The sequence below is a fragment of the Haliotis rubra genome, unplaced genomic scaffold (genome assembly GCF_003918875.1).
Source record: "Haliotis rubra isolate DU_JTF1 unplaced genomic scaffold, ASM391887v1 Scf1108, whole genome shotgun sequence".
NCBI lineage: Eukaryota > Metazoa > Mollusca > Gastropoda > Lepetellida > Haliotidae > Haliotis > Haliotis rubra.
The window spans coordinates 271,120-295,781 of NW_025765013.1; the positions used below are offsets into that span (position 1 = coordinate 271,120).

At 38.8% G+C, this 24,662-nt stretch overlaps 1 protein-coding gene across 1 annotated transcript; it reads right to left on the reverse strand.

Annotated features, from left to right (window-relative positions):
* Window positions 1-598: 598 nt before the first annotated feature.
* LOC124287557 lies at window positions 599-17,673 on the reverse strand. The gene is made up of 5 exons (XM_046724050.1): window positions 17,534-17,673; window positions 3,787-3,983; window positions 2,522-2,604; window positions 1,575-1,770; window positions 599-1,312 (listed from the first exon to the last, which is right to left on the reverse strand). The coding sequence occupies exons 1-5, from the start codon at window positions 17,544-17,546 to the stop codon at window positions 1,187-1,189; spliced, it is 615 nt and encodes a 204-aa protein (XP_046580006.1). The 5' UTR covers window positions 17,547-17,673; the 3' UTR covers window positions 599-1,186.
* Window positions 17,674-24,662: the final 6,989 nt, after the last annotated feature.

The window sequence follows — 24,662 nt, forward strand, 5'->3', positions numbered from 1 at the left end:
ATCCCACTGAGTGAACATATAGATTATCTGTGCGAAAGGAAACGATGTTAAATTTACAATATTCCCTTTTTATCAAGTTCAAAATTCGGACAAAGTAAAACGAATTTTAAAAGAACACTACTTCATAGACAAGTTCAAACCAGTTCATCAGTGAGATGATCTCGTCTATGTTTAAGTTTTTATGCCTGCAGCCCAAACTGTTTCAGGGCACCTGTCACCCACAGTCACGAAATTACACTTTTTGATTTGCCAAATATTGGATATTGACGTGCCCTCTCATGTGTACCTCACAATTCGACATGGTGACTGTTCTGTGTCTCGGATGCATTCTGTTTTGCATCTTAGCTCAGATGTGTAAGTGATTGCGCAAAGCCGACATGTCTTCCTACCCGTGAAATATCCGGGTAGGAAATGGTCTTCAGCGACCCATCTTTGTCAAAAGAGGCGATCAGGTGGTCAGGATTGCACACCTGGTTGATACCTGTCATTGTAGATCAATGCTCTTGACATTAATCACTGGATTGTTTAGATTATTTACAGACTGCCATCATATAGCTGGAACACTGCTAAGTCCAACGTTAGACAACAAAACAAGAAAGCAAATAACATTTGTTCTTGGCCTTCTTGGGCAGGAAAAGCTTAAAAATTTATCAAACGTGTCACATACTGAATAATAATAATAATAAAATACCTAGTCAAACACAAAATTGGAGTATAAGAAACAACACAGATCATAAGCAGCCGTGGTATGAATGTACAGGCAGCGTATGACTCCCTCCATCCCATTCAGGGCGGTTACAGACCCTTGCCCCATGGAGACTTGTCTGTTCAAACAATTACCAGGTATATCAGTTAAATTATAAAGAATATATATGCTGCATTTAACCACACTCGTTCAGGGTCACTCCAGAGTCAGGAATTAGTTCAAAAGAAGGATTCAAGAGCCAGCCCTCAATTCCTTATACAACGAAAGCTCAGAGTGAACACTCTCAGTGATTCATATTTAGCAACACCCGGTTAACTTTGACAAAATATCAACACTCAAAAACAACCACAAAACCATATGAAAGACCCTCTTCAAGGGTTTACCTTTTCATGATACATTTATATTCACGTTTTAGAAACTGCTAACATCCAAGACATCTGCAGACAGCCAGCTCTTGCAAATCAGACATCCAACATCGCTTCAAGGCCATTGGATATGAAGCTCGTTGACGCTAACGTCGTCCGTTACTTGAACCAGTTTAAGCGAATCGGGGCTGACGAGGACTGGATATGTGAAGTTGTAAAACGAATTTCCAATTATGGTTCCCTTAAAAAACCCGAAGAATATTATTAGCAGATATTTCTAATCCAATTGGAACATGTTTTCACTAACAGGAAAATAAACTATGCAATGTATCAGACAGTTAAGATTTTATAGAAACATATATGTACCTCCTACTGTCTAAAATCTGTATTTAAAAATCAAAATCTCGTTTACTTACATTTGCCGATATTGTTGGCATTTCATAACTACAGCATGAACATATTTAATTACCGTCAGACAGTGCAGCAACTGATGTCTTACTGACCTTCAGTTCGCCTTCGCTTGCAAACTCTAACGTGAGGGTGAACACATTTCCAGTTGGGTACAGTGCATCTGTGGTGTCCGTTTCGAAATGTCCCCATAAGCCAAGATATTTCTTTGCCCTTTTGATCTCTCCTGGAGCATTATTCGCAGTCAGAGACATCGTCACATTTTGAGCTTGTTTTACAATAACTGAAAACCTGAAATGAAACATAATCGTAGTAAAACATTTATTGATACTAATTTTCTGCTTGTGTGTAGGGCTGCAACGAATCTGTTCGATTCATCGAAAATGGAAACTGACACCTTTATTTCGATTTTCGATAACCATTATCACTATTTCGAATCGATAAAATATTTCCACACAACGAGACCGTAATTTTGACTCCAACTCGAGCAGCTTCAAGCGCTGAAATAAGGCGAAACCTGACTGGTTTAAGCCGGGTTAATTCTACAATATGAGAATTGTTGTTAGTAGGCCTCGCCAAGCTGACGATGGATTTCACGCTAGAAAAGCCGACTCTGAGAGTTAAATGAAATCTGATGTTTTTACTTGTATGAAGAATCGAATCGAATCGAATCGACGTCTAGGTGGATCGTTGCATGGTTATGGATAATATAAAGGATACGTTCACCACCATCATACAACCGTAAGTTCAGATATGAGGTGAACTATCTACAAGTACGTCCGTTGACTGGCAAATGTGTGTGTACTTTCTTTTCTAAGATACGGATATATCTTTAAATATAGGGTACTGATATTTTACAAATGAAGATGGTACATTCAGCAGCTTAATATAGTATTGGCAACAATGTCTGCTTGAATCAGAAGTTGGGTCGTTACCATATTCTCTTTACAATGGTTTAATACTACTTTTCGTTGTAAGGTTAGAAGACCATGTATTTGTAGTCATTTCCACACAAAACAGTAGATTGTAAAATGATACTTACTTGGTAGGCCCGGCACGCCCCACAAGGGTAATCTTTGTTCCCACACGCGGTGGGACAGGGAAATATTGTAGGATATTTGTAGTCTGGAATTGAAAAGTATACATAATGAAAACAAACGTCATTTCTGTGGTTAGATGTACGTACTAAATGGTGGGCTGCAAGAATGAGGGTTGTGCTTATTTTGATGTAATATCGAGATCCAAGAAGCAGCTGTCCATATACAGGCAACTCTGGATAAAAAAGAGTGCATCTTTAACTCTTAGTTCGGTTTAACGAGTCATTTCTAGCAATACTCGATAAAGGGATATATTTAAATGTGATCCTAAGTAAACAAGTTCAATAAGTTACACCCACTATGGATCATCCGTGCAAAGATTCCATATGAATGACCATATTGTTTATGAAACACGTTAAAACTAATGAATTGTGTCTCCCTGGTATAATTCATTGACAGATATATAACAATATTTCATAATTTGCTACAATGATTCTAACAATGGGAAACATGTTGATATACACATCAGTTGAATTCTGTGAAATATGCATCCTTAACTCAGAACAGCCCCATCTTTAAACAAAGCAGAGATTCAAAACTGTAGTTGGCTCAGCATGTGTTTATAAAGCCTTCTGAGATAAACTTTTTGATTCCGCACTGTACTACGTTGTCCAAAATTGTATCACAAAATTGAAGTTATAATTTCTGAAATGACAATCTATTCGTGATTTCAAACTCTCCACAATGCTTTGTGGCCATTGGTAATGCCCAGAAACAACAAGGTCATCTGAAGATGAAGATGTGAAACGGAATTTACATGAATTACATAATGTACCATAAGACAGCGTAACGATCAGAGGTATGACGTCATGCACTGGTACACATTAAAATATAACTTGACATTGTCACAACCATTATGTATAATAATGATGCATACGGAAATGGCATGCAGTTCATATTTCCGGTAGGATGCACACTTCAGGGATCACTTCAACAATTTCTCTTTCATAAATTTCAGAGATACCGTAAATTCCGAAATTGTAGATGAACACATATACGTGAAGGTTAAAGACCGAGTGATTAGATGTGTATCCAGTGATCGATATATGTTTCTACTGGTGAAACCTCACAAAGACATGATAAATGTATAATGCATGTATTCATGCAGATTCATAATAGATAATTACCTTCCAAATCTCATACCTTATTTTAGTTTGTACTTACATGTTTGTACATGTTAAAACACAAGTTTGAAGCAAATAATTCTCACCAGATTGAACCAATGATTTTCAACACAGCTTCCCCTTGCGGTCCAGTCGACGTCTTCAAAGCATGTTGCAGTGTCTGGTCCGGTGAACCCATAACGGTGCTGACAGACCACCCTCAGGGCTGCCAAAGACCCCTCAATAAACAGTTGGACGGTTCCCCTTGCGACGGAAGGGACGGGATCAATACCAGGACACACGACTGGAACATAATGAACCAGAGACACTTCAGTATTTTGTCGACTAACTACTACAAATAAGTAACTGTTATATGTAAATGTATGTGGGATATGAGGTATGATTGTTGACTTAAACGTGGATGCGTTTACACGCGTTTTGTATTGAATTTCGTTCATTGAACAACGGTTATGATGTATTCAAAGGGACCAACAATTTTACTTCGTTATAACCGTACCGTAGTTCTTCAGATGCTTGTTGAGCAAACTATACAGCAGTTGGCTAGGACTAAGGGTAATGTCACAGGGTAGTGTTACGTTGGTGAGGTTGACCGATTCGCAGCAGAACGGTTTGGGGGTCATTTTGTGCCAACGATGGATCTGTATTGATGTCGTTCGGGGGAAACATACTGCCGTACAGCATCGAGAGCACATTTTGACCTTAGACCTCCTGCCATTCACTAAGCTACGTGGGCCTGCACTGACATTAACATAACATTGCTGCACCCCTTATCTGCAGCTTTGATGCCATGGACTGGCCTTCTCCACACGTAAACTCTGTCGAACACATTTGGAATGAACTGGGAAGCCGAATGAGACAGCAGCAAGACTTTGGGCAAGCACTCTTTGGTGACGACTTCCGGTTAGAGCGTCCCGACAGAGTCTTTTGACCACGAGACCTTTGGAGGTCACACTCGTTATTGAATTCTTCTGTTCCAACAGCTTTGTCAGTGTGAAGTTCAGGCTGCTTGTCATGGGACGTCATACATACATTTTCCAATCAAATGTTATTTACCTGGATGATGGTAGCATGAATCAGATCTATTTTCATAATTAATGCACTCACTACTTCCGATGTAACAAATGTCAAATCTTTAATTTGGTTGAGTATATACACATGATTTGGTCCATTTGACTTGAACAGTTGAAAAGAAAACCCACAACAAAGAACCTAATATGTTACGAGGGACGAAGTTACTCAACATTAACACTACACACAAAGGATGGACATTTTCAGTTACTTGTGAGAATGCGTTTTAACGACAATCTAACCAATGTAACACTATATGTGAACTTGCTCCGCTGACTGAAAATGCCACACGCTCAGTGACAACAACTGAAATAGTTTGATCGACTGTGGCGAACTGAAATTTCAAGAGCTAACCCACGATATCTGTGTTCACAAATGTGATTGCTAATTACACTATCTCCCCCGAGGTCCCCACATTTTACGCCTGCGATGTATGGAGTGCCTAGGTCCCACAAGAGTACTAGGTAACCTCCTGGCTTTACACACCATCTCCACAGCGGACATGACGTCATCATCATTTGCATTACGCCTACCAAGCAGTTATTTCTTTACTTTACTTTATGTTGTCACGAACCTGTGCTTCTTAGGCTTAGGTGTTGAAGTAACAGCAATCGTGCATAATTGCTACAACTGAAGTTAGGTAGGTTTTTTTTCACATTTTTTTTATTCACATCAGTAGGTACATTCATTTTATACAAAAATCATACACATTGACAGGTGACATTTCTAGTTACAATCATTTTATACAAAAATCATACAATCAAAGTTGTATAATTGCGGATCGTCTAAGCTTGAGCAATTAGGTAAGTCGGTGCTGTGGGTAATATTACTTGTTTGCTCCTGGGTTCATTTGGTTTGTTTTCATAATAGCACCATATCATTCTGGGTAACCAAGAGGTAGAAACATTAGGAAGTTAGGGTTCCTGTCTTGCCTGAGTTGCTCATTCTGTGAGTTGTTGTCTTGGAAACATTCAAAACGTTAAGCAGCGTCATTAAGACACCTTCCTGTTTTAAGTATATCACACATCCTCACACTTTCACTTTAACCATGACATGCTCTCTCTAAAGATATCAGTGGTAGAAAACAGTGTGACTACTGGGTTTGACCATAGAGGCTCACTTCAACATTTTCTATGACTACCAAGTGACAAACATTTGAGGTGTGTTGACCATGTCTTCTGGCCCTTTGGCTCTACAATGTACCAAAACCGATCTGACCAAGCGCAGAAAGGAATTCAGTATCCTAATTCCCTAATCTGCAATGGAGTTTCAACAAAACTATTTCTAGTCGCGAGTAGCTGCAAAATTGTTTATATGGCGTTAAACAATAGTTAGTAACTCACTCATAAAAGTTTTAAATGGCATCCATGACAAGATACTGGAGACACACAAAATGCTGAGGTCCGCCTCCTGGCCTAAGAATCTCTCAAATTTAATATTTATGAAATTATATATGCCCGTCTCGTCAATTCACAGACATTTGAAATTGGCTTGTTATACCCATAGTTCTTTCCCTGCGAAAATTATCTTAACCGTTTTAAACATTCCTATTTATGCATGTACAAGAGATCGTTTAAGTGTTTGTTACTCGATTTCATATAAATGTCTTTTTTAATTTGCTGTGCAAATGCTTATCTATTTTTAGTAAAAAGTAGTCTGTAAAATTTATTACTTCTGTTTTATGCTTCATGTTAAATTATAACAGCATCTGGTATGTATTTGCTTGTGGAAGACAATTTCTTAATTTTTCACCTGAAACACACATATATTTTTCAAGCATTTTCTGAGACAATGTATACTCTCCCCCCAAAAAACGAATATAGGAATTTCAACTGTATTTATTTGTTTATTTTGAAACATCTTGTAGGCGTTATGAGTCAATGAAATATAGCGAAATTGCGCACTGGGAATGCAGACTTATCCGTCTTTGGCACCAACTCGAGGAAAGTCAGTTTGAGTGTCACATGGAGACTTGTGGTGGCGCTGAAGTCAATACCTCGTGTGACCAACGTGGGCATCCAGAACTGCACGGCATCGCCTCGGCATCGAATGAATAAGTCTCCGAATCTCGTGTTGCCCAATCGCAGCCCGCTCTGCCTGTAGTGCCTGTGCGAGTTGCTGAAGTGTCTGGGGCTGAGGGTTACGGCGTCGCGCCCGTCTGTCCAGGGCATCCCACAGATGTTCGATCGGGTTTAAGTCCGGTGATCTTGAGGGCCAGGGGAGCACATTGATGTTGTGGTTCTGGAGGAAGTCTCTAGTGTGACGTGCTGTGTGGGGCCTGGCATTGTCCTGTTGAAACAACTCCCTCTGGCGATCAATGATTGGAAGGAGGTGTTGGCGTAGGATTTCGTCACAGTACCGTTGAGCTGTCAGGTTGCCCTGGATCATCACCAAATCACTTCTCCTACGACAGGTGATCGCTCCCCACATCATAACACTTGCCCGGCCGAATCTGTCCACCTGGGGAACGCAAGCGTCGGCGAAACGTGCACGTCGACGTCTGTACACCCGCATTCTTCCATCGCGTCGTTCCAATAGAAATCGTGATTCATCACTGAATCAGATTCTACGCCAATTCGGTAGGTTCCAGGCCTGAACGTTGGTGCACTATTGAACTCGATGTCGACGATGTTGTTGTCGAAGCACAGGGCCAAAATAAGGACTTCTGGCACACGTAAACCAGCCTCTCTCAACCTGTTCCTGACGGTCTGTGCAGAAAGCCTCCTCAATCCGGGTATTTGTCGAGCGGGACTGGTCGCCGTAGCTGTTCGATGACGCAGGTGATGTACCCGAATGTAGCGATCCTGCGCCGCAATGGTCGCTCGAGGTCGCCCATTACGAGGGGCATCTGCTCCCGAATTCTGCCGGCGATATCTCTCCCAGAGCCGTGAAATGGTGCTTTGGTGAAGATTCATGCGTCGGGCAACTGCACGTTGTGAATTGTGTATTCTGTGACACTACACGCCGAAATTGAAAATCATGCTGTTAAATACGGGTATTTTACGGATGGTGCGTTTTGTTGTGATGTTTCAAAACATAAACACCATAGGACTCATAAACAGAGTAAACCTTTTGTAAAATGAATCACGTTGTAATTCATTGCTACATGAAATTGCTATTTTCATGATGCGTTTCTTTTTAGGGAGAGTATATTTTTGTCCTTTGGATTCTGATTGATTGCGAATGGTATTGAATATCAAATATCAAAATCAAGATGTCTACTATGTAGGAGCAGGGATAAGTCACTCCGCCTGATCGTGGAACTGATACGTCCTTGAATGGAATTATCATAGGATCAAATCACTTCTATCTCAGGATCAAAACGCTCTCTTTGGGATGTAAATAAATCCCCACATGGGAGCAAAACCTCAATTCAGGATGTAAATAAACCCTTTCAGAATGTAAAACAATCCCTCTTTGGGATCACATCTACCCCTTCAGAGTGTTAATACATCCCCAAGGGGATCAAAACATTCTCTTCAGAATGTAAACCACTTCCCTTGGGATAAAAACATCCCTCCATTCAGGATGTAAATAAACCATCCATGGCATCAAATCAAACCCCTTCTGGATGTAAATCTATCCCCTTGTGATGAAAACAACCGCTTCAGGATGTAAATAAATCACCATGGGATCAAAACACTCCCTTCTGGATGTAAATCAATCCCATCATGGGATCAATACACTTCCTTCTGTGTGTAAATCAATCCCATCATGGGATCAAGACGATCCCTTCTGTATGTAAATCAATCTCATCATGGGATCAAGACGCTCCCTTCTGTATGTAAATCAATCTCATCATGGGATCAATACACTCCCGTCTGTATGTAAAGCAGTCCCATCATGGGATCAATACACTCCCTTCTGTTTGTAAATCAATCCCATCATGGGATCAATACACTCCCTTCTGTATGTAAATCAATCCCATCATGGGATCTATACGCTCCCTTCTGGATGTAAATCAATCTCATCATGGGATCAATACGCTCCCTTCTGTTTGTAAATCAATCCCATCATGGGATCTATACACTCCCTTTTGGATGTAAATCAATCCCATCATGGGATCAATACACTCCCTTCTGTTTGTAAATCAATCCCATCATGGGATCTATACGCTCCCTTCTGTATGTAAATCAATCCCATCACGGGATCTATACACTCCCTTCTGTATGTAAATCAATCCCATCATGGGATCAATACACTCCCTTCTGTATGTAAATCAATCGCATCATGGGATCTATACACTCCCTTCTGGATGCAAATCAATCCCATCATGGGATCAATACACTCCCTTCTGGATGTAAATCAATCCCATCATGGGATCAATACACTCCCTTCTGTTTGTAAATCAATCCCATCATGGGATCAATACGCTCCCTTCTGTTTGTAAATCAATCCCATCACGGGATCTATACACTCCCTTCTGGATGTAAATCAATCTCATCATGGGATCAATACACTCCCTTCTGTTTGTAAATCAATCCCATCACAGAGTTTATACGCTCCTTCTGGATGTAAATCAATCCCATCATGGGATCAATACCTCCTTCTGTTTGTAAATCAATCCCATCATGGGATCAATACACTCCTTCTGGATGTAATCAATCCCATCATGGGATCAATGCCTCCTTCTGAGATGTAAATCAATCCATCGTGGGATCAATACTTTCTCCTTCTGTTTGTAAATCAATCCATCATGGGATCAATACACTCCCTTCTGTGAAGTAAATCAATCCCATCATGGGATCAATACACTCCTTCTGTTTGTAAATCAATCCATCATGGGATCAATGCACTCCCTTCTGCTTGTAAATCAATCATCATGGGGTCAATACACTCCCTTCTGTGTAAATCAATCCATCATGGGATCAATGCCCTCCTTCTGGATGTAAATCAATCCATCATGGGATCAATACACTCCTTCTGTTTGTAAATCAATCCCATCATGGGATCAATGCAGCTCCCTTCTGTAAAGTAAATCAATCCCATCATGGGATCAATGCTCTCCTTCTGTTTGTAAAATCAATCTCATCATGGGATCAATGCACTCCTTCTGTTTGTAAATCAATCCCATCACGGGATCTATACACTCCTTCTGGATGTAAATCAATCCATCATGGGATCGATACAATCCCTTCTGTTTGTAAATAAATCCATCATGGGATCAATACACTCCTTCTGTATGTAAATCAATCCATCATGGGATCAATGCAGCATCCTTCTGGATGCAAATCAATCCATCATGGGATCAAGACACTCCTTCTGTATGTAAATCAATCTCATGATGGGATCAATACACTCCTTCTGTATGTAAATCAATCCATCATGGGATCAGCTGCGCTCCTTCTGTTTGTAAATCAATCTCATCATGGGATCAATACACTCCTTCTGTTTGTAAATCAATCCATCACGGGATCTATACGCTCCTTCTGGATGTAAATCAATCATCATGGGATCAATGCACTCCTTCTGTTTAAGTAAATCAATCCATCATGGGATCAATACACTCCTTCTGTTTGTAAATCAATCCCATCATGGGATCAATACCGCTCCTTCTGGATGTAAAATCAATCCCATCATGGGATCAATACAGCTCCCTTCTGTTTGTAAATCAATCCATCATGGGATCAATACACTCCCTTCTGTGTAAAATCAATCTCATCATGGGATCAATACGCTCCTTCTGTATGTAAATCAATCCCATCATGGGATCAATACAGCTCCTTCTGTATGTAAATCAATCCCATCATGGGATCAATACCCTCCCTTCTGTTTGTAAATCAGTCCATCATGGGATCAATACACTCCTTCTATATGTAAATCAATCCCATCATGGGATCAATACACTCCTTCTGGATGTAAAATCAATCCCATCATGGGATCAATACACTCCTTCTGTTTGTAAATCAATCCCACCATGGGATCAATACACTCCTTCTGTAAGTAAATCAATCCATCATGGGATCAATACCTCCCTTCTGGATGTAAATCAATCCATCATGGGATCAATACCCTCCCTTCTGTATGTAAATCAATCTCATCATGGGATCAATACCTCCTTCTGTATGTAAATCAATCCATCATGGGATCAATGCACTCCCTTCTGTATGTAAATCAATCCCATCATGGGATCAATACACTCCTTCTGGATGTAAAATCAATCCCATCATGGGATCAATACACTCCTTCTGTATGTAAATCAATCCATCATGGGATCAATACCTCCCTTCTGTTTGTAAATCAATCCCATCATGGGATCAATACTGGCTGCACTCCTTCTGTTATGTAAAATCAATCCCATCATGGGATCAATACACTCCTTCTGTTTGTAAATCAATCCCATCATGGGATCAATACACTCCTTCTGTTTGTAATCAATCCATCATGGGATCTATACCTCCCTTCTGGATGTAAATCAATCCCATCATGGGATCAATACAATCCCTTCTGTTTGTAAAATAAATCCATCATGGGATCAATACACTCCCTTCTGTATGTAAATCAATCCATCATGGGATCAATGCGCTCCTTCTGGATGTAAATCAATCCATCATGGGATCAAGACCTCCTTCTGTATGTAAATCAATCTCATGATGGGATCAATGCACTCCTTCTGTATGTAAATCAATCCATCATGGGATCAATACACTCCTTCTGTTTGTAAATCAATCTCATGATGGGATCAATACACTCCCTTCTGTTTGTAAATCAATCCCATCACGGGATCTATACGCTCCCTTCTGGATGTAAATCAATCTCAACATGGGATCAATGCACTCCCTTCTGTTTGTAAATCAATCCCATCATGGGATCAATACACTCCTTCTGTATGTAAAATCAATCCCATCATGGGATCAATGCGCTCCTTCTGGATGTAAATCAATCCCATCTTGGGATCAATACACTCCCTTCTGTTTGTAAATCAATCCATCATGGGATCAATGCACTCCCCTTCTGTATGTAAATCAATCTCATCATGGGATCAATACGCTCCCTTCTGTATGTAACTCAATGCATCCATCATGGGATCAATACGCAGCTCCTTCTGTATGTAAATCAATCCCATCATGGGATCAATACCCTCCCTTCTGTTTGTAAATCAGTCCCATCATGGGATCAATGCACTCCTTCTGTATGTAAATCAATCCCATCATGGGATCAATACACTCCTTCTGGATGTAAATCAATCCCATCATGGGATCAATACACTCCTTCTGTTTGTAAATCAATCCCATCATGGGATCAATACACTCCTTCTGTAAAGTAAATCAATCCCATCATGGGATCAATACCTCCCATCTGGATATAAATCAATCCATCATGGGATCAATACACTCCCTTCTGTGTATGTAAATCCAATCTCATCATGGGATCAATACGCTCCTTCTGTATGTAAAATCAATCCCATCATGGGATCAATACACTCCCTTCTGTATGTAAATCAATCCCATCATGGGATCAATACACTCCCTTCTGTATGTAAATCAATCCCATCATGGGATCAATACACTCCCTTCTGGATGTAAATCAATCCCATCATGGGATCAATACGCTCCCTTCTGGATGTAAATCAATCCCATCATGGGATCAATACACTCCCTTCTGGATGTAAATCAATCCCATCATGGGATGAAGACACTCCCTTCTGTATGTAAATCAATCTCATCATGGTATCAATACGCTCCCTTCTGGATGTAAATCAATCTCATCATGGGATCAATATCCTCCCTTCTGTATGTAAATCAATCCCATCATGGGATCAAGACGCTCCCTTCTGTTTGTAAATCAATCCCATCATGGGATCAATACTCTCCTTTGTGTTTGTAAATCAATCCCATCATGGGATCAATACACTCCCTTCTGTATGTAAATCAATCCCATCACGGGATCTATACACTCCCTTCTGTATGTAAATCAATCCCATCATGGGATCAATACACTCCTTCTGTATGTAAATCAATCCCATCATGGGATCTATACACTCCCTTCTGGATGCAAATCAATCCCATCATGGGATCAATACACTCCCTTCTGGATGTAAATCAATCCCATCATGGGATCAATACACTCCCTTCTGTTTGTAAATCAATCCCATCATGGGATCAATACACTCCTTTCTGTTTGTAAATCAATCCCATCACGGGATCTATACACTCCCTTCTGGATGTAAATCAATCCCATCATGGGATCAATACACTCCCTTCTGTTTGTAAATCAATCTCATCATGGGATCAATACACTCCCTTCTGTTTGTAAATCAATCCCATCACGGGATTTATACGCTCCCTTCTGGATGTAAATCAATCCCATCATGGGATCAATACACTCCCTTCTGTTTGTAAATCAATCCCATCATGGGATCAATACGCTCCCTTCTGGATGTAAATCAATCCCATCATGGGATCAATACACTCCCTTCTGAATGTAAATCAATCCCATCATGGGATCAATACACTCCCTTCTGTTTGTAAATCAATCCCATCATGGGATCAATACACTCCCTTCTGTTTGTAAATCAATCCCATCATGGGATCAATACGCTCCCTTCTGTTTGTAAATCAATCCCATCATGGGATCAATACACTCCCTTCTGTTTGTAAATCAATCCCATCATGGGATCAATACTCTCCCTTCTGTATGTAAATCAATCCCATGATGGGATCAATACCCTCCCTTCTGGATGTAAATCAATCCCATCATGGGATCAATACACTCCCTTCTGTTTGTAAATCAATCCCATCATGGGATCAATACACTCCCTTCTGTAAGTAAATCAATCCCATCATGGGATCAATACACTCCCTTCTGTTTGTAAATCAATCTCATCATGGGATCAATACCCTCCCTTCTGTTTGTAAATCAATCCCATCACGGGATCTATACACTCCCTTCTGGATGTAAATCAATCCCATCATGGGATCAATACACTCCCTTCTGTTTGTAAATAAATCCCATCATGGGATCAATACACTCCCTTCTGTATGTAAATCAATCCCATCATGGGATCAATACGCTCCTTCTGTTTGTAAATCAATCCCATCACGGGATCAATACACTCCTTCTGTTTGTAAATCAATCCCATCATGGGATCAATACACTCCTTCTGTTTGTAAATCAATCCCATCATGGGATCAATACACTCCTTCTGTTTGTAAATCAATCCCATCATGGGATCAATACACTCCCTTCTGTATGTAAATCAATCCCATCACGGGATCAATGCCCTCCTTCTGGATGTAAATCAATCCCATCATGGGATCAATACATTCCCTTCTGTTTGTAAATCAATCCCATCATGGGATCAATACACTCCCTTCTGTAGTAGATCAATCCCATCATGGGATCAATACACTCCTTCTGTTTGTAAATCAATCTCATCATGGGATCAATACCCTCCTTCTGTTTGTAAATCAATCCCATCACGGGATCTATACACTCCCTTCTGGATGTAAATCAATCCCATCATGGGATCAATACACTCCCTTCTGTTTGTAAATAAATCCCATCATGGGATCAATACACTCCCTTCTGTATGTAAATCAATCCCATCATGGGATCAATACGCTCCCTTCTGGATGTAAATCAATCCCATCATGGGATCAAGACACTCCCTTCTGTATGTAAATCAATCTCATGATGGGATCAATACACTCCCTTCTGTATGTAAATCAATCCCATCATGGGATCAATACGCTCCCTTCTGTTTGTAAATCAATCTCATCATGGGATCAATACACTCCCTTCTGTTTGTAAATCAATCCCATCATGGGATCAATACGCTCCCTTCTGGATGTAAATCAATCCCATCATGGGATCAATACACTCCCTTCTGTATGTAAATCAATCTCATCATGGGATCAATACACTCCTTCTGTATGTAAATCAATCTCATCATGGGATCAATACACTCCCTTCTGGATGTAAATCAATCCCATCATGGGATCAATACACTCCCTTCTGTTTGTAAATCAATCCCATCATGGGATCAATACACTCCCTTCTGTATGTAAATCAATCCCATCATGGGATCAATACACTCCCTTCTGGATGTAAATCAATCCCATCATGGGATCAATACCCTCCCTTCTGTATGTAAATCAATCTCATCATGGGATCAATACACTCCCTTCTGTATGTAAATCAATCTCATCATGGGATCAATACACTCCCTTCTGGATGTAAATCAATCCCATCATGGGATCAATACACTCCCTTCTGGATGTAAATCAATCCCATCATGGGATCAATACGCTCCTTCTGCATGTAAATCAATCCCATCATGGGATCAATACACTCCCTTCTGTATGTAAATCAATCCCATCATGGGATCAATACGCTCCCTTCTGGATATAAATCAATCCCATCATGGGATCAATACACTCCCTTCTGTATGTAAATCAATCTCATCATGGGATCAATACACTCCCTTCTGTATGTAAATCAATCCCATCATGGGATCAATACACTCCCTTCTGTATGTAAATCAATCCCATCATGGGATCAATACACTCCCTTCTGGATGTAAATCAATCCCATCATGGGATCAATACACTCCCTTCTGATGTAAATCAATCCCATCATGGGATCAAGACGCTCCCTTCTGTATGTAAATCAATCCCATCATGGGATCAATACGCTCCCTTCTGGATGTAAATCAATCCCATCATGGGATCAATACACTCCCTTCTGTATGTAAATCAATCTCATCATGGGATCAATACACTCCCTTCTGTATGTAAATCAATCTCATCATGGGATCAATACACTCCCTTCTGTATGTAAATCAATCCCATCATGGGATCAATACTCTCCCTTCTGTTTGTAAATCAATCCCATCATGGGATCAATACGCTCCCTTCTGTATGTAAATCAATCCCATCATGGGATCAATACACTCCCTTCTGATGTAAATCAATCCCATGATGGGATCAATACTCCCTTCTGTATGTAAATCAATCTCATCATGGGATCAATACACTCCTTCTGATGTAAATAAATCACCTATGGGATCAAAACAATTCCTTCAGGGATCAAATAGAGAATTTGTCTTTGGAAATGATAAAATCGTCACAGTAAATATCAACAGGAGTGTTACCTGTGTATGTTGTGTGCATGTGTGTGGCAAATCACATTCATTGCATATTAATCAATAAATTTTAGTTCTGTTAAAACAACTTTCGTTACAAATATTGTTGGGAGTGCATCAACAATTGATGGTATTGGTACTGTTTTTGTGGTGGTTGGCGTGTCAGTGGGATCAATTATCTCGTTACAACTTCAGTGATAGGATGTTTTTGAAATATTGATTTGAAAATAATTGGATATGGATTGGAATAGAGGTGAGGTGAGGTGAAATTGGCTTTACGTCGTACTTGAGAATATTTCGCTCATATGACGACGCGATTGGAATAGAGGACAGAGGAAATATATAGCCCCTTATCCACACAAAATAACACTTTGTGCAGGGCCATTAGAATTTTTGTGAATGTAATATAAGAAACTTCAATTAAGAAATGAGTGACGTTGTCTTATCAAATGTAAATAGGTAGTTCCTCAATGGGAAGAGGAGAAAAACTGAATGTCTTGTATGGTATCTGTTGCGGTATCCAGTAGAGGCTGGGCTATCAAAAGAAACATAACTATGACTGGATAGGGCAACCTAAAATACTGATGAAAAGCAATATGGTAAGTACAAGAAATGATACATGCCATGTTTTAAGTATACAGAGCAATATTGTGTGTGGGTATTGCTTATGTTGGGAAATGCTTCTGTGGAGTTGTATTCACAAGCATCAAAGTAGTTACTAAATTTGTTTACCCTGTGGCGGCGGTCTGTAAATAATCGAATCTGACCAGACAATCCAGTGATCAACATCGTGAGCATCGCGATCTACGCAACTGGGATACGATGACTTGTCAACAAGTCCTGACCACCATATTCCGTTAGTCGCCTCTTACGACATGCATTGGTTATTGAAGATCAATTCTAATCGGATCTTCACGGGTTATTATACATGAAATCAATAAGTACATGGATTAGATAAGGATACAAAAGGCTTAAATGCCAGTCCTTTCAAAGTTTTTTTATAATTTCTTTCAGTAATACATATCTTTCAACGCTTATTTGATAACACATAATATCTGTTTGAGCTTTCAAAGTAACTTTTGTACTTATAAAAGAAGTATTAAAATGTATAACCAATATGAAGATGCTGAAAGGTAATTCTTTTTGCCAAGACATAATGCATCAAGTATGTCCTATTCTAGTTGTGTGTTTTCATCCTTGAAAATGGATATGTGCGTGCGTGCGTGCGTGCGTGTGTGCGTGTGTATGATCCCGAGGGAACTGATTTGATCCTAGGATGGAATCACTCTGGAATATGTTTTCCCCTTGATGTGACCTTTTCTTCTACACCGGTCTATCACCTACTTAGGCAAAGGTAAAAGCCAAGGGTTTCTGCACCGACTGGCTACATTTTGTGCAAGCATTAATTCCTCCAACGCAACTCAGGTCCTAGCCGTCAAATGTTATCGCCTCTTACCCAAGCAATAGCAACATGGGGACACATTTAAATTCTGAACCGATTCTCCACGTGACTTTTTGGTTGATTGTATCTTATCAGAGCTGCACTGGCGCTACTCTTTATGTAAAGAGACTGATTCATCGAGTTCAGATTCGCTTACATAGTGAAACCGTAGCCAAGCTTAATCAGTACACTCATAAAAGGTCTTAACCAACACATAAAACAAGTATAATATACATACGTTCAAAGTACATAAATCCAGCATTAGTTACTAGTCCGCCATCGGATTGTGTGAAGTACTTGGAGTGTAGACGACATGTTCCTGAAGTCTTGTCATAGAACACGGACTTGCATCCACTTGTCCTCACGCATTTCACAGCACACTCGGCCTCGTAGTTGGAATGTTTCACTCCCAATCATGTCTAATTCCGAGGTCTTGTCTGTCAAACTTTCATCTCTCTCACAAACCGTATGCTTGGACAAGCCTTGAAGCAGTGGAATAACGCAGGCAATAAGAGCAGCACTATGCCAGATGCCATGATGCTTCAACAACTGCTGCTGTTTCAGTGTTTCTGATGCTGTTGGTGAACAGTTTGGTCTTTGATGACATGGGACGACTTCATGGGACATTCACTGTCAACACTGTCCAATCATCTTCCGTCGAGTCAGATGTTGTGCCATACGCTATATTGATTATTTTGCCGTATTGTTGTTAATCATCTCAGCCGTAATATACAAGCCATACATGATTTTTGTCAATATAGAAGAAAGCATTGATATACTTCCTGAAGCCGTGTGGGATGTATTGGCTAAGTTGTATCACACGCAGGAAACCAAGGTAACTCTGTCGTCTGTCATGACAATATGTGTATATTTCGCGAGGGGTAACCTTTTCTGGATAAATCATTTAATTTTTAAGTCATGTTGCTTAATGCACGACCTAAATCATATAAAGACAGTCTTATCTCTATAAAGCATGAATATATTCAGGACACTGTGCCCCTGCTTCACTGTCGGCAAGGGTGGCTTAGACAACTCCCTTCTTGTTGTGTCCTTTGTGTCCATTACCATCGTCCAACAATCTTGGGTGGGCAATCGAGTCGCCCATCTTCGCCTTCAGTTAGTCACCACTATACCTCTGCTCGTGGGTTTACCTTCGGTTGAAAGTGCTCCTTGGTATAACTCACTTTATGGCGTATCATTCACACATGGTTCCCTCTGATCACACGGAACAGAAATTGCTGCAGTTAGTATTGCCTTATTTCAGTCCTCAGCGTCACTTCGTCCGCCCGGAAAGCGGAAGGTCGCGGGTTCGATCCCCGACCGCGTCATACCAAAGACGTTAAAATATGGTACTTGTTGGTCCTGCCTGGCGCTCGGCATTAATGGGTACAACAAGGACTGGTCGGCTCAGAGTCAGTATAATGTGTCTGAGTGGGGTATTCATGCTTCACTGCGGCATGGTATCTCAGTGGGCTAGCACTATAAAACCAGCTTCAGTCTGGGCTGAGTACAAGCAGCCGCACGTACACATACACACGCATGCCCGTCGTCATATGAGCAGAAATATTCTCAGCACGACGTTAAACCCAATTTCACCTCACCTCCTCACCTCACCTCAGCGTCACTTCTCCCGAGTTACTTAACACATGCTTCATGTCCATGGTTCTCTGACGCTTCGGCACTCTGTTAGTTCTCTCACTACTGACAATCAGCACTGACCATAGCATTTATATCAATGTATTGTAAGTAACAACATCGTCTTTCCAATAATACACTTACTGACAAAACCAAAGCTATTTTTGTTCGGAAAAGTGTTTGCGTTCTGAGAACATTTCCTGCCGTGGTATTGTCATGGAATGGATAGTAATAATAATTAGTATTTATTACCAAGACTAAATGCCAGACTAAAGACACTTCGTATCTGCCACACCTCCAGATCTGATCCATGTTAACCTATGTAAACTTTATAAATATTGCCATGAAGAAATACACTTCCTTATAGAATAAAACACAGAGTACACATCACCAATAATGTGCATTCAATCCTTATGCGTTTGTAGATGTTACATGGACTAGTATTGGTTATAACTCTTTACAGTTTCTACATCTCTAAATGCCCTAATTCCCATTATACATAGTAAACTTCCGATTAGTAATGTTTGTTGTATCAGTGAAGTCTTCATCAGGTAAATAGATAAATCAAATATACTTGAAGCACTGAATTTTTTAAAGACAGCGTTTAATGATTAAGCAGATTTGCTATAGTCAAGGCCTTTATGTCGATGAAATCAGTGACAGGTCTCGCGAAATGAATCGAAGTGAAGTGAACGAATCAGGGTATCTTCGTTCTTGTCTATTGTATTTTCATGCATAGCTTAAAAGTTGGAAGATATGTAGTGTGGCTGTCTGCTCAGGAGAGCTATCATTTTACTTTGTGTCTTGTTTACACATCAAACATCAACATATCAGTTACTTCATAGTGAGAGGTCACATCACGGTGTTTGACTAGCGATCACTTCGCCTACGTTATAATAACTCGTAATTGTCAACACAGTATTCATGGATGAGTACACATCATCATCAGAATTTGAAAACCATTCATATAGATACAACCAAACAGAAGTGTCAAATTGTGTTTACACTAAGCGATAAACTGAGCGAAAGCATTAACGCTTAAAGTAAACTGACCAGTGTGAGATACGTATAACAGGCGAATATTCACATGATAGTAGACAGAAACCGATATACATTCCTAAATGTTTTCCATGATATCAATAAAACATTCAACAAATACATATTGAGATACGTATAACAGGCGAATATTTTACATGATAGCAATTTAGACAGAAACCGATATATATTCCTAAATGTTTTCATGATATCAATAAAGCATTCAACAAATATATATTGAGATACGTATAACAGGCGAATATTCACATGATAGTAGACGAAACCGATATATATTCCTAAATGTTTTCATGATATCAATCAAAACATTCAACAAATATATATTGATACGTATAACAGGCGAATATTCACATGATAGCAATTTTAGACAGAAACCGATATATATTCCTAAATGTTTTCATGATATCAATAAAGCATTCAACAAATATATATTGAGATACGTATAACAGGCGAATATTCATGATAGTAGACAGAAACCGATATATATTCCTAAATGTTTTCATGATATCAATAAAGCATTCAACAAATATATATTGAGATACATTATAACAGGCGAATATTCACATGATAGTAGACAGAAACCGATATACATTCCTAAATGTTTTCATGATATCAATAAAGCATTCAACAAACATATATTGAGATACGTATAATAGGCGAATATTCACATGATAGTAGACAGAAACCGATATACATTCCTAAATGTTTTCATGATATCAATAAAACATTCAACAAATATATATTGAGATACGTATAACAGGCGAATATACACATGATAGCAATTTAGACAGAAACCGATATATATTCCTAAATGTTTTCCATGATATCAATAAAGCATTCAACAAATATATATTGAGATACGTATAACAGGCGAATATTCACATGATAGTAGACAGAAACCGATATATATTCCTAAATGTTTCATGATATCAATATAGCATTCAACAAACATATATTGAGATACGTATAATAGGCGAATATTCACATGATAGTAGACAGAAACCGATATATATTCCTAAATGTTTTCATAATATCAATATAGCATTCAACAAATATATATTGAGATACGTATAACAGGCAAATATTCATGATAGTAATTTAGACAGAAACCGATATATATTCCTAAATGTTTTTTCATGATATTAATAAAGCATTCAACAAATATATATTGAGATACGTATAACAGGCGAATATTCACATGATAGTAGACAGAAACCGATATATATTCCCTAAATGTTTTTCATGATATCAATAAAGCATTCAACAAACATATATTGAGATACGTATAATAGGCGAATATTCACATGATAGCAATTTAGACAGAAACCGATATATATTCCTAAATGTTTTTCATGATATCAATAAAGCATTCAACAAATATATATTGAGATACGTATAACAGGCGAATATTCACATATTCGTAGACAGAAACCGATATATATTCCTAAATGTTTTCATGATATCAATAAAGCATTCAACAAACATATATTGAGATACGTATAATAGGCGAGATACTATAATAGGCGCACGCACGCACGCACACGCACACACAGGCACACACACGCACGCACGCACAGCAAAAATAACTTAGTTTCCGTTCTTGCGGAAACCTAATGAATACTGGGTAATGTAGGTTTCCGCTCGGTTTCAGTATCCGGGGAAACGAGACAATGCGAGTTTCCGCATAGTTTACAAAACTGAAACCTTAACAAATGTAGGTTTCCGTCAAGTTTCTACAACTGAAATTATCATTATACGTTTCCATTTAGTTTCAGTTCGCTGAAACATTCATAGCAAAATGACTTAGTTTCCGTTATTGCGGAAACCTATTGAATACTGGGTAATGTAGGTTTCCGCTAAGGTTTCTGTTGGTTTCAGCTTAGATGAAATGGCTAAACTTAGCTTTGTGCTGTTCCATTGGGGGACAATATTTACTTACTGTTACATTTGCAAGATAATTTTTATATACAGATTCCAGCTAGAGGTCCATGCAGGGAAGCAAAGTACTGTACGTTCCGTAGTCCCTAGTATGTTGATCAGCCTTCAGGTGTTTGCAATAACTATAGCCCATTTTTTATACTGTACCGTTAAAGTGTTTATGGTTACATGCCAGATTTTAGTGTACGTTTGTGATAGACTAGTTATTTGTCCTTCGAAGACAGGTAATTATATAAGTTTGTTTTATTTCATGCACACATTTACAAAGTTAGATTTACGACTTTCATAGTCACGATATGGCTGCCGATGTGACTTTGTAACTCACTACATTTCTTGTGAATGTACCATTTATTACATTGTACACGAAAAACAACAAACACAGTAACACAGTCACTGATATGATTCATCTGTTTCATTATTTTGAATATAAGCTCACATTTCAACAGAACCCAACAATGTATGTATGTATGGTTTAATATGTGTGTGTGTGTGTGTGTGTGTGTGTGTGTGTGTGTGTGTGTGTGTGTGTGTGTGTGTATGTATGTATGTATGTATGTATGTATGTATGTATGTATGTATGTATATATGTATGTATGTATGTATGTATGTATGTATGTATGTATGTATGTATGTATGTATGTATGTACGTGTGTATGTATGTGAGAAGCCACATCAAGAGGGAATCTTCAGCATTGGAGAACACAACTTCTGTATGAATATGCAAATACAAATATGTCAAAACCCTACAACATTTTATGCATATGATGAAATGATGTCTACTAGTGCAGGCATAACATACTTGCTGTGGTATTTATTAAAACAGATTTCAAATGTTTATTGTATGAAAGATCATGGGCCCATATACATAAGAAATGTACATTTGAAGCTGCCTCAATGTATTTTAACATATACACGCTAACAATCCCTCACATAGTAAAGACTTGACAACTTGCTTGTCAATCCTTTGAAGCTTCTATTGCACACTCATACTGAGCAGCCAACAGTCCTCTGATCTGGTACACGTATGGAAGCCAGGAGCCTGAGGATAGAGACATTTGTTTGCCACACAGAGAGAAGGGGAAATATAGCCAAGCAGATTACAACAAAGGCTTGAACCAGTCCACAACCTGGAAACAGATGGTGTATGCTCTGCTTAAGATCTGTGAATTGAATATGAAGAGTCCTGGTTGATGTCCGGCACAACATCGTTGCCATGCTCATCGATGCCCCACACAGCCTCTGCATCATCCTGCAAATACAATAGATACAATGCTTGAGTAAAACTACAAAAACAGCCAAAGTAACACATGTATGCATATTCAAAGAAACTGTGCACAGTGGTACATCTGATCACAATGAAATTATAAAATTAGCACGACTGAATTTGTAGATGTAACCAAAGATTTTTTTTCACAATCACAAAGGAAAGATCCTGTAGTATACATGTGTATATTGTATCTTCCCTTGGACATGTCACTTATTTGATTGATTGGTACCAGAAAATAGTAGCCAATCCAGTATTCCTGAAGCAAATTGTGGTAATATTTTGTACTGTTACTGTACTCATATTCAAGGTAGCATCTACACTACCAAATCGTCAATTGAAATCTAAGCATAGGTAAAGACCGAATTTACATACATATTTTAAATAGATACGAATCATGTTTGAAGCACTGAATGTAACACCTGATTATATATGTGATCTTATGTATTTCAATTTTGAAATGACCAACTCAACTGAGACATCATACAAAACCTAACATTCCCCATGAATGAAAAATCGTGGGTGGCTACTTAGTTTATCCAAGCAACACATAATAATAACATAAAATATTAATATGTAGGCCTTTAGCACAATCCTAAAAACTGTAAAATGTGTAAACACAACATTCACTTTTCAGTTACGAGTTACATATCTGATATACAATAATTAAATATATTATTCGTTATTGATATATGATGGATAACCGAGGACAGATCAAACTGAAGTCGTTATGTACTTGAGAGCCTATGAAGTAGAAATATCTTTGACGACTAACCTGATGAGAAACTGCCGTCCATTCAGACGAGGATTCCTTGTTTCCTTAGAAACAAACGACTGGCAGTGCGGACCAGAAAACTGGTGTTTTCCTTGGAACTGAAAGAAAACATATCAACTTATAATTACACTGGAATCACACTGTTACATTTTGAGTAGTTATATATTTTTTCACAAAAGATAAAAGAAATTTATTCTATATGTATCTATTTAGTGCTTACTTGTTTTGACTAAATGCTGATGAATAAAAATATTGTTTTAAGATTTCCCTTTAATGAAATTAGGAGCATGGTATGGTGTACTATAAATGATTACCAAAGCCAAGCCTCTTGTCAATCTCAACAAGTCAGTGGATCCACAATGCAGTATCTATAGAATTGAAACAATGATTCTTTTTAAGGAAATGTTATACGTGACTTTGTGTCAATTACATTTAATAAGGCTAAGAGGTTTAATAATAATTATTGTGGAAGTATTTATTGTTATTGTTGATGATTGATGATATTGTGTGTGTGTGTGTGTGTGTGTGTGTGTGTGTGTGATGATGTGTGTTATTGGTATTGTGTGTGTTATTATTATTGTTATTAATGATATTATTTAAATTGTGTGTGTGTGTGTGTGTGTGTGTGTGTGTGTGTGTGTGTGTGTGTGTGTGTGGTATTATTATTGATGAGGAGGAGGAGAGAGAGAGAGATGACTAATG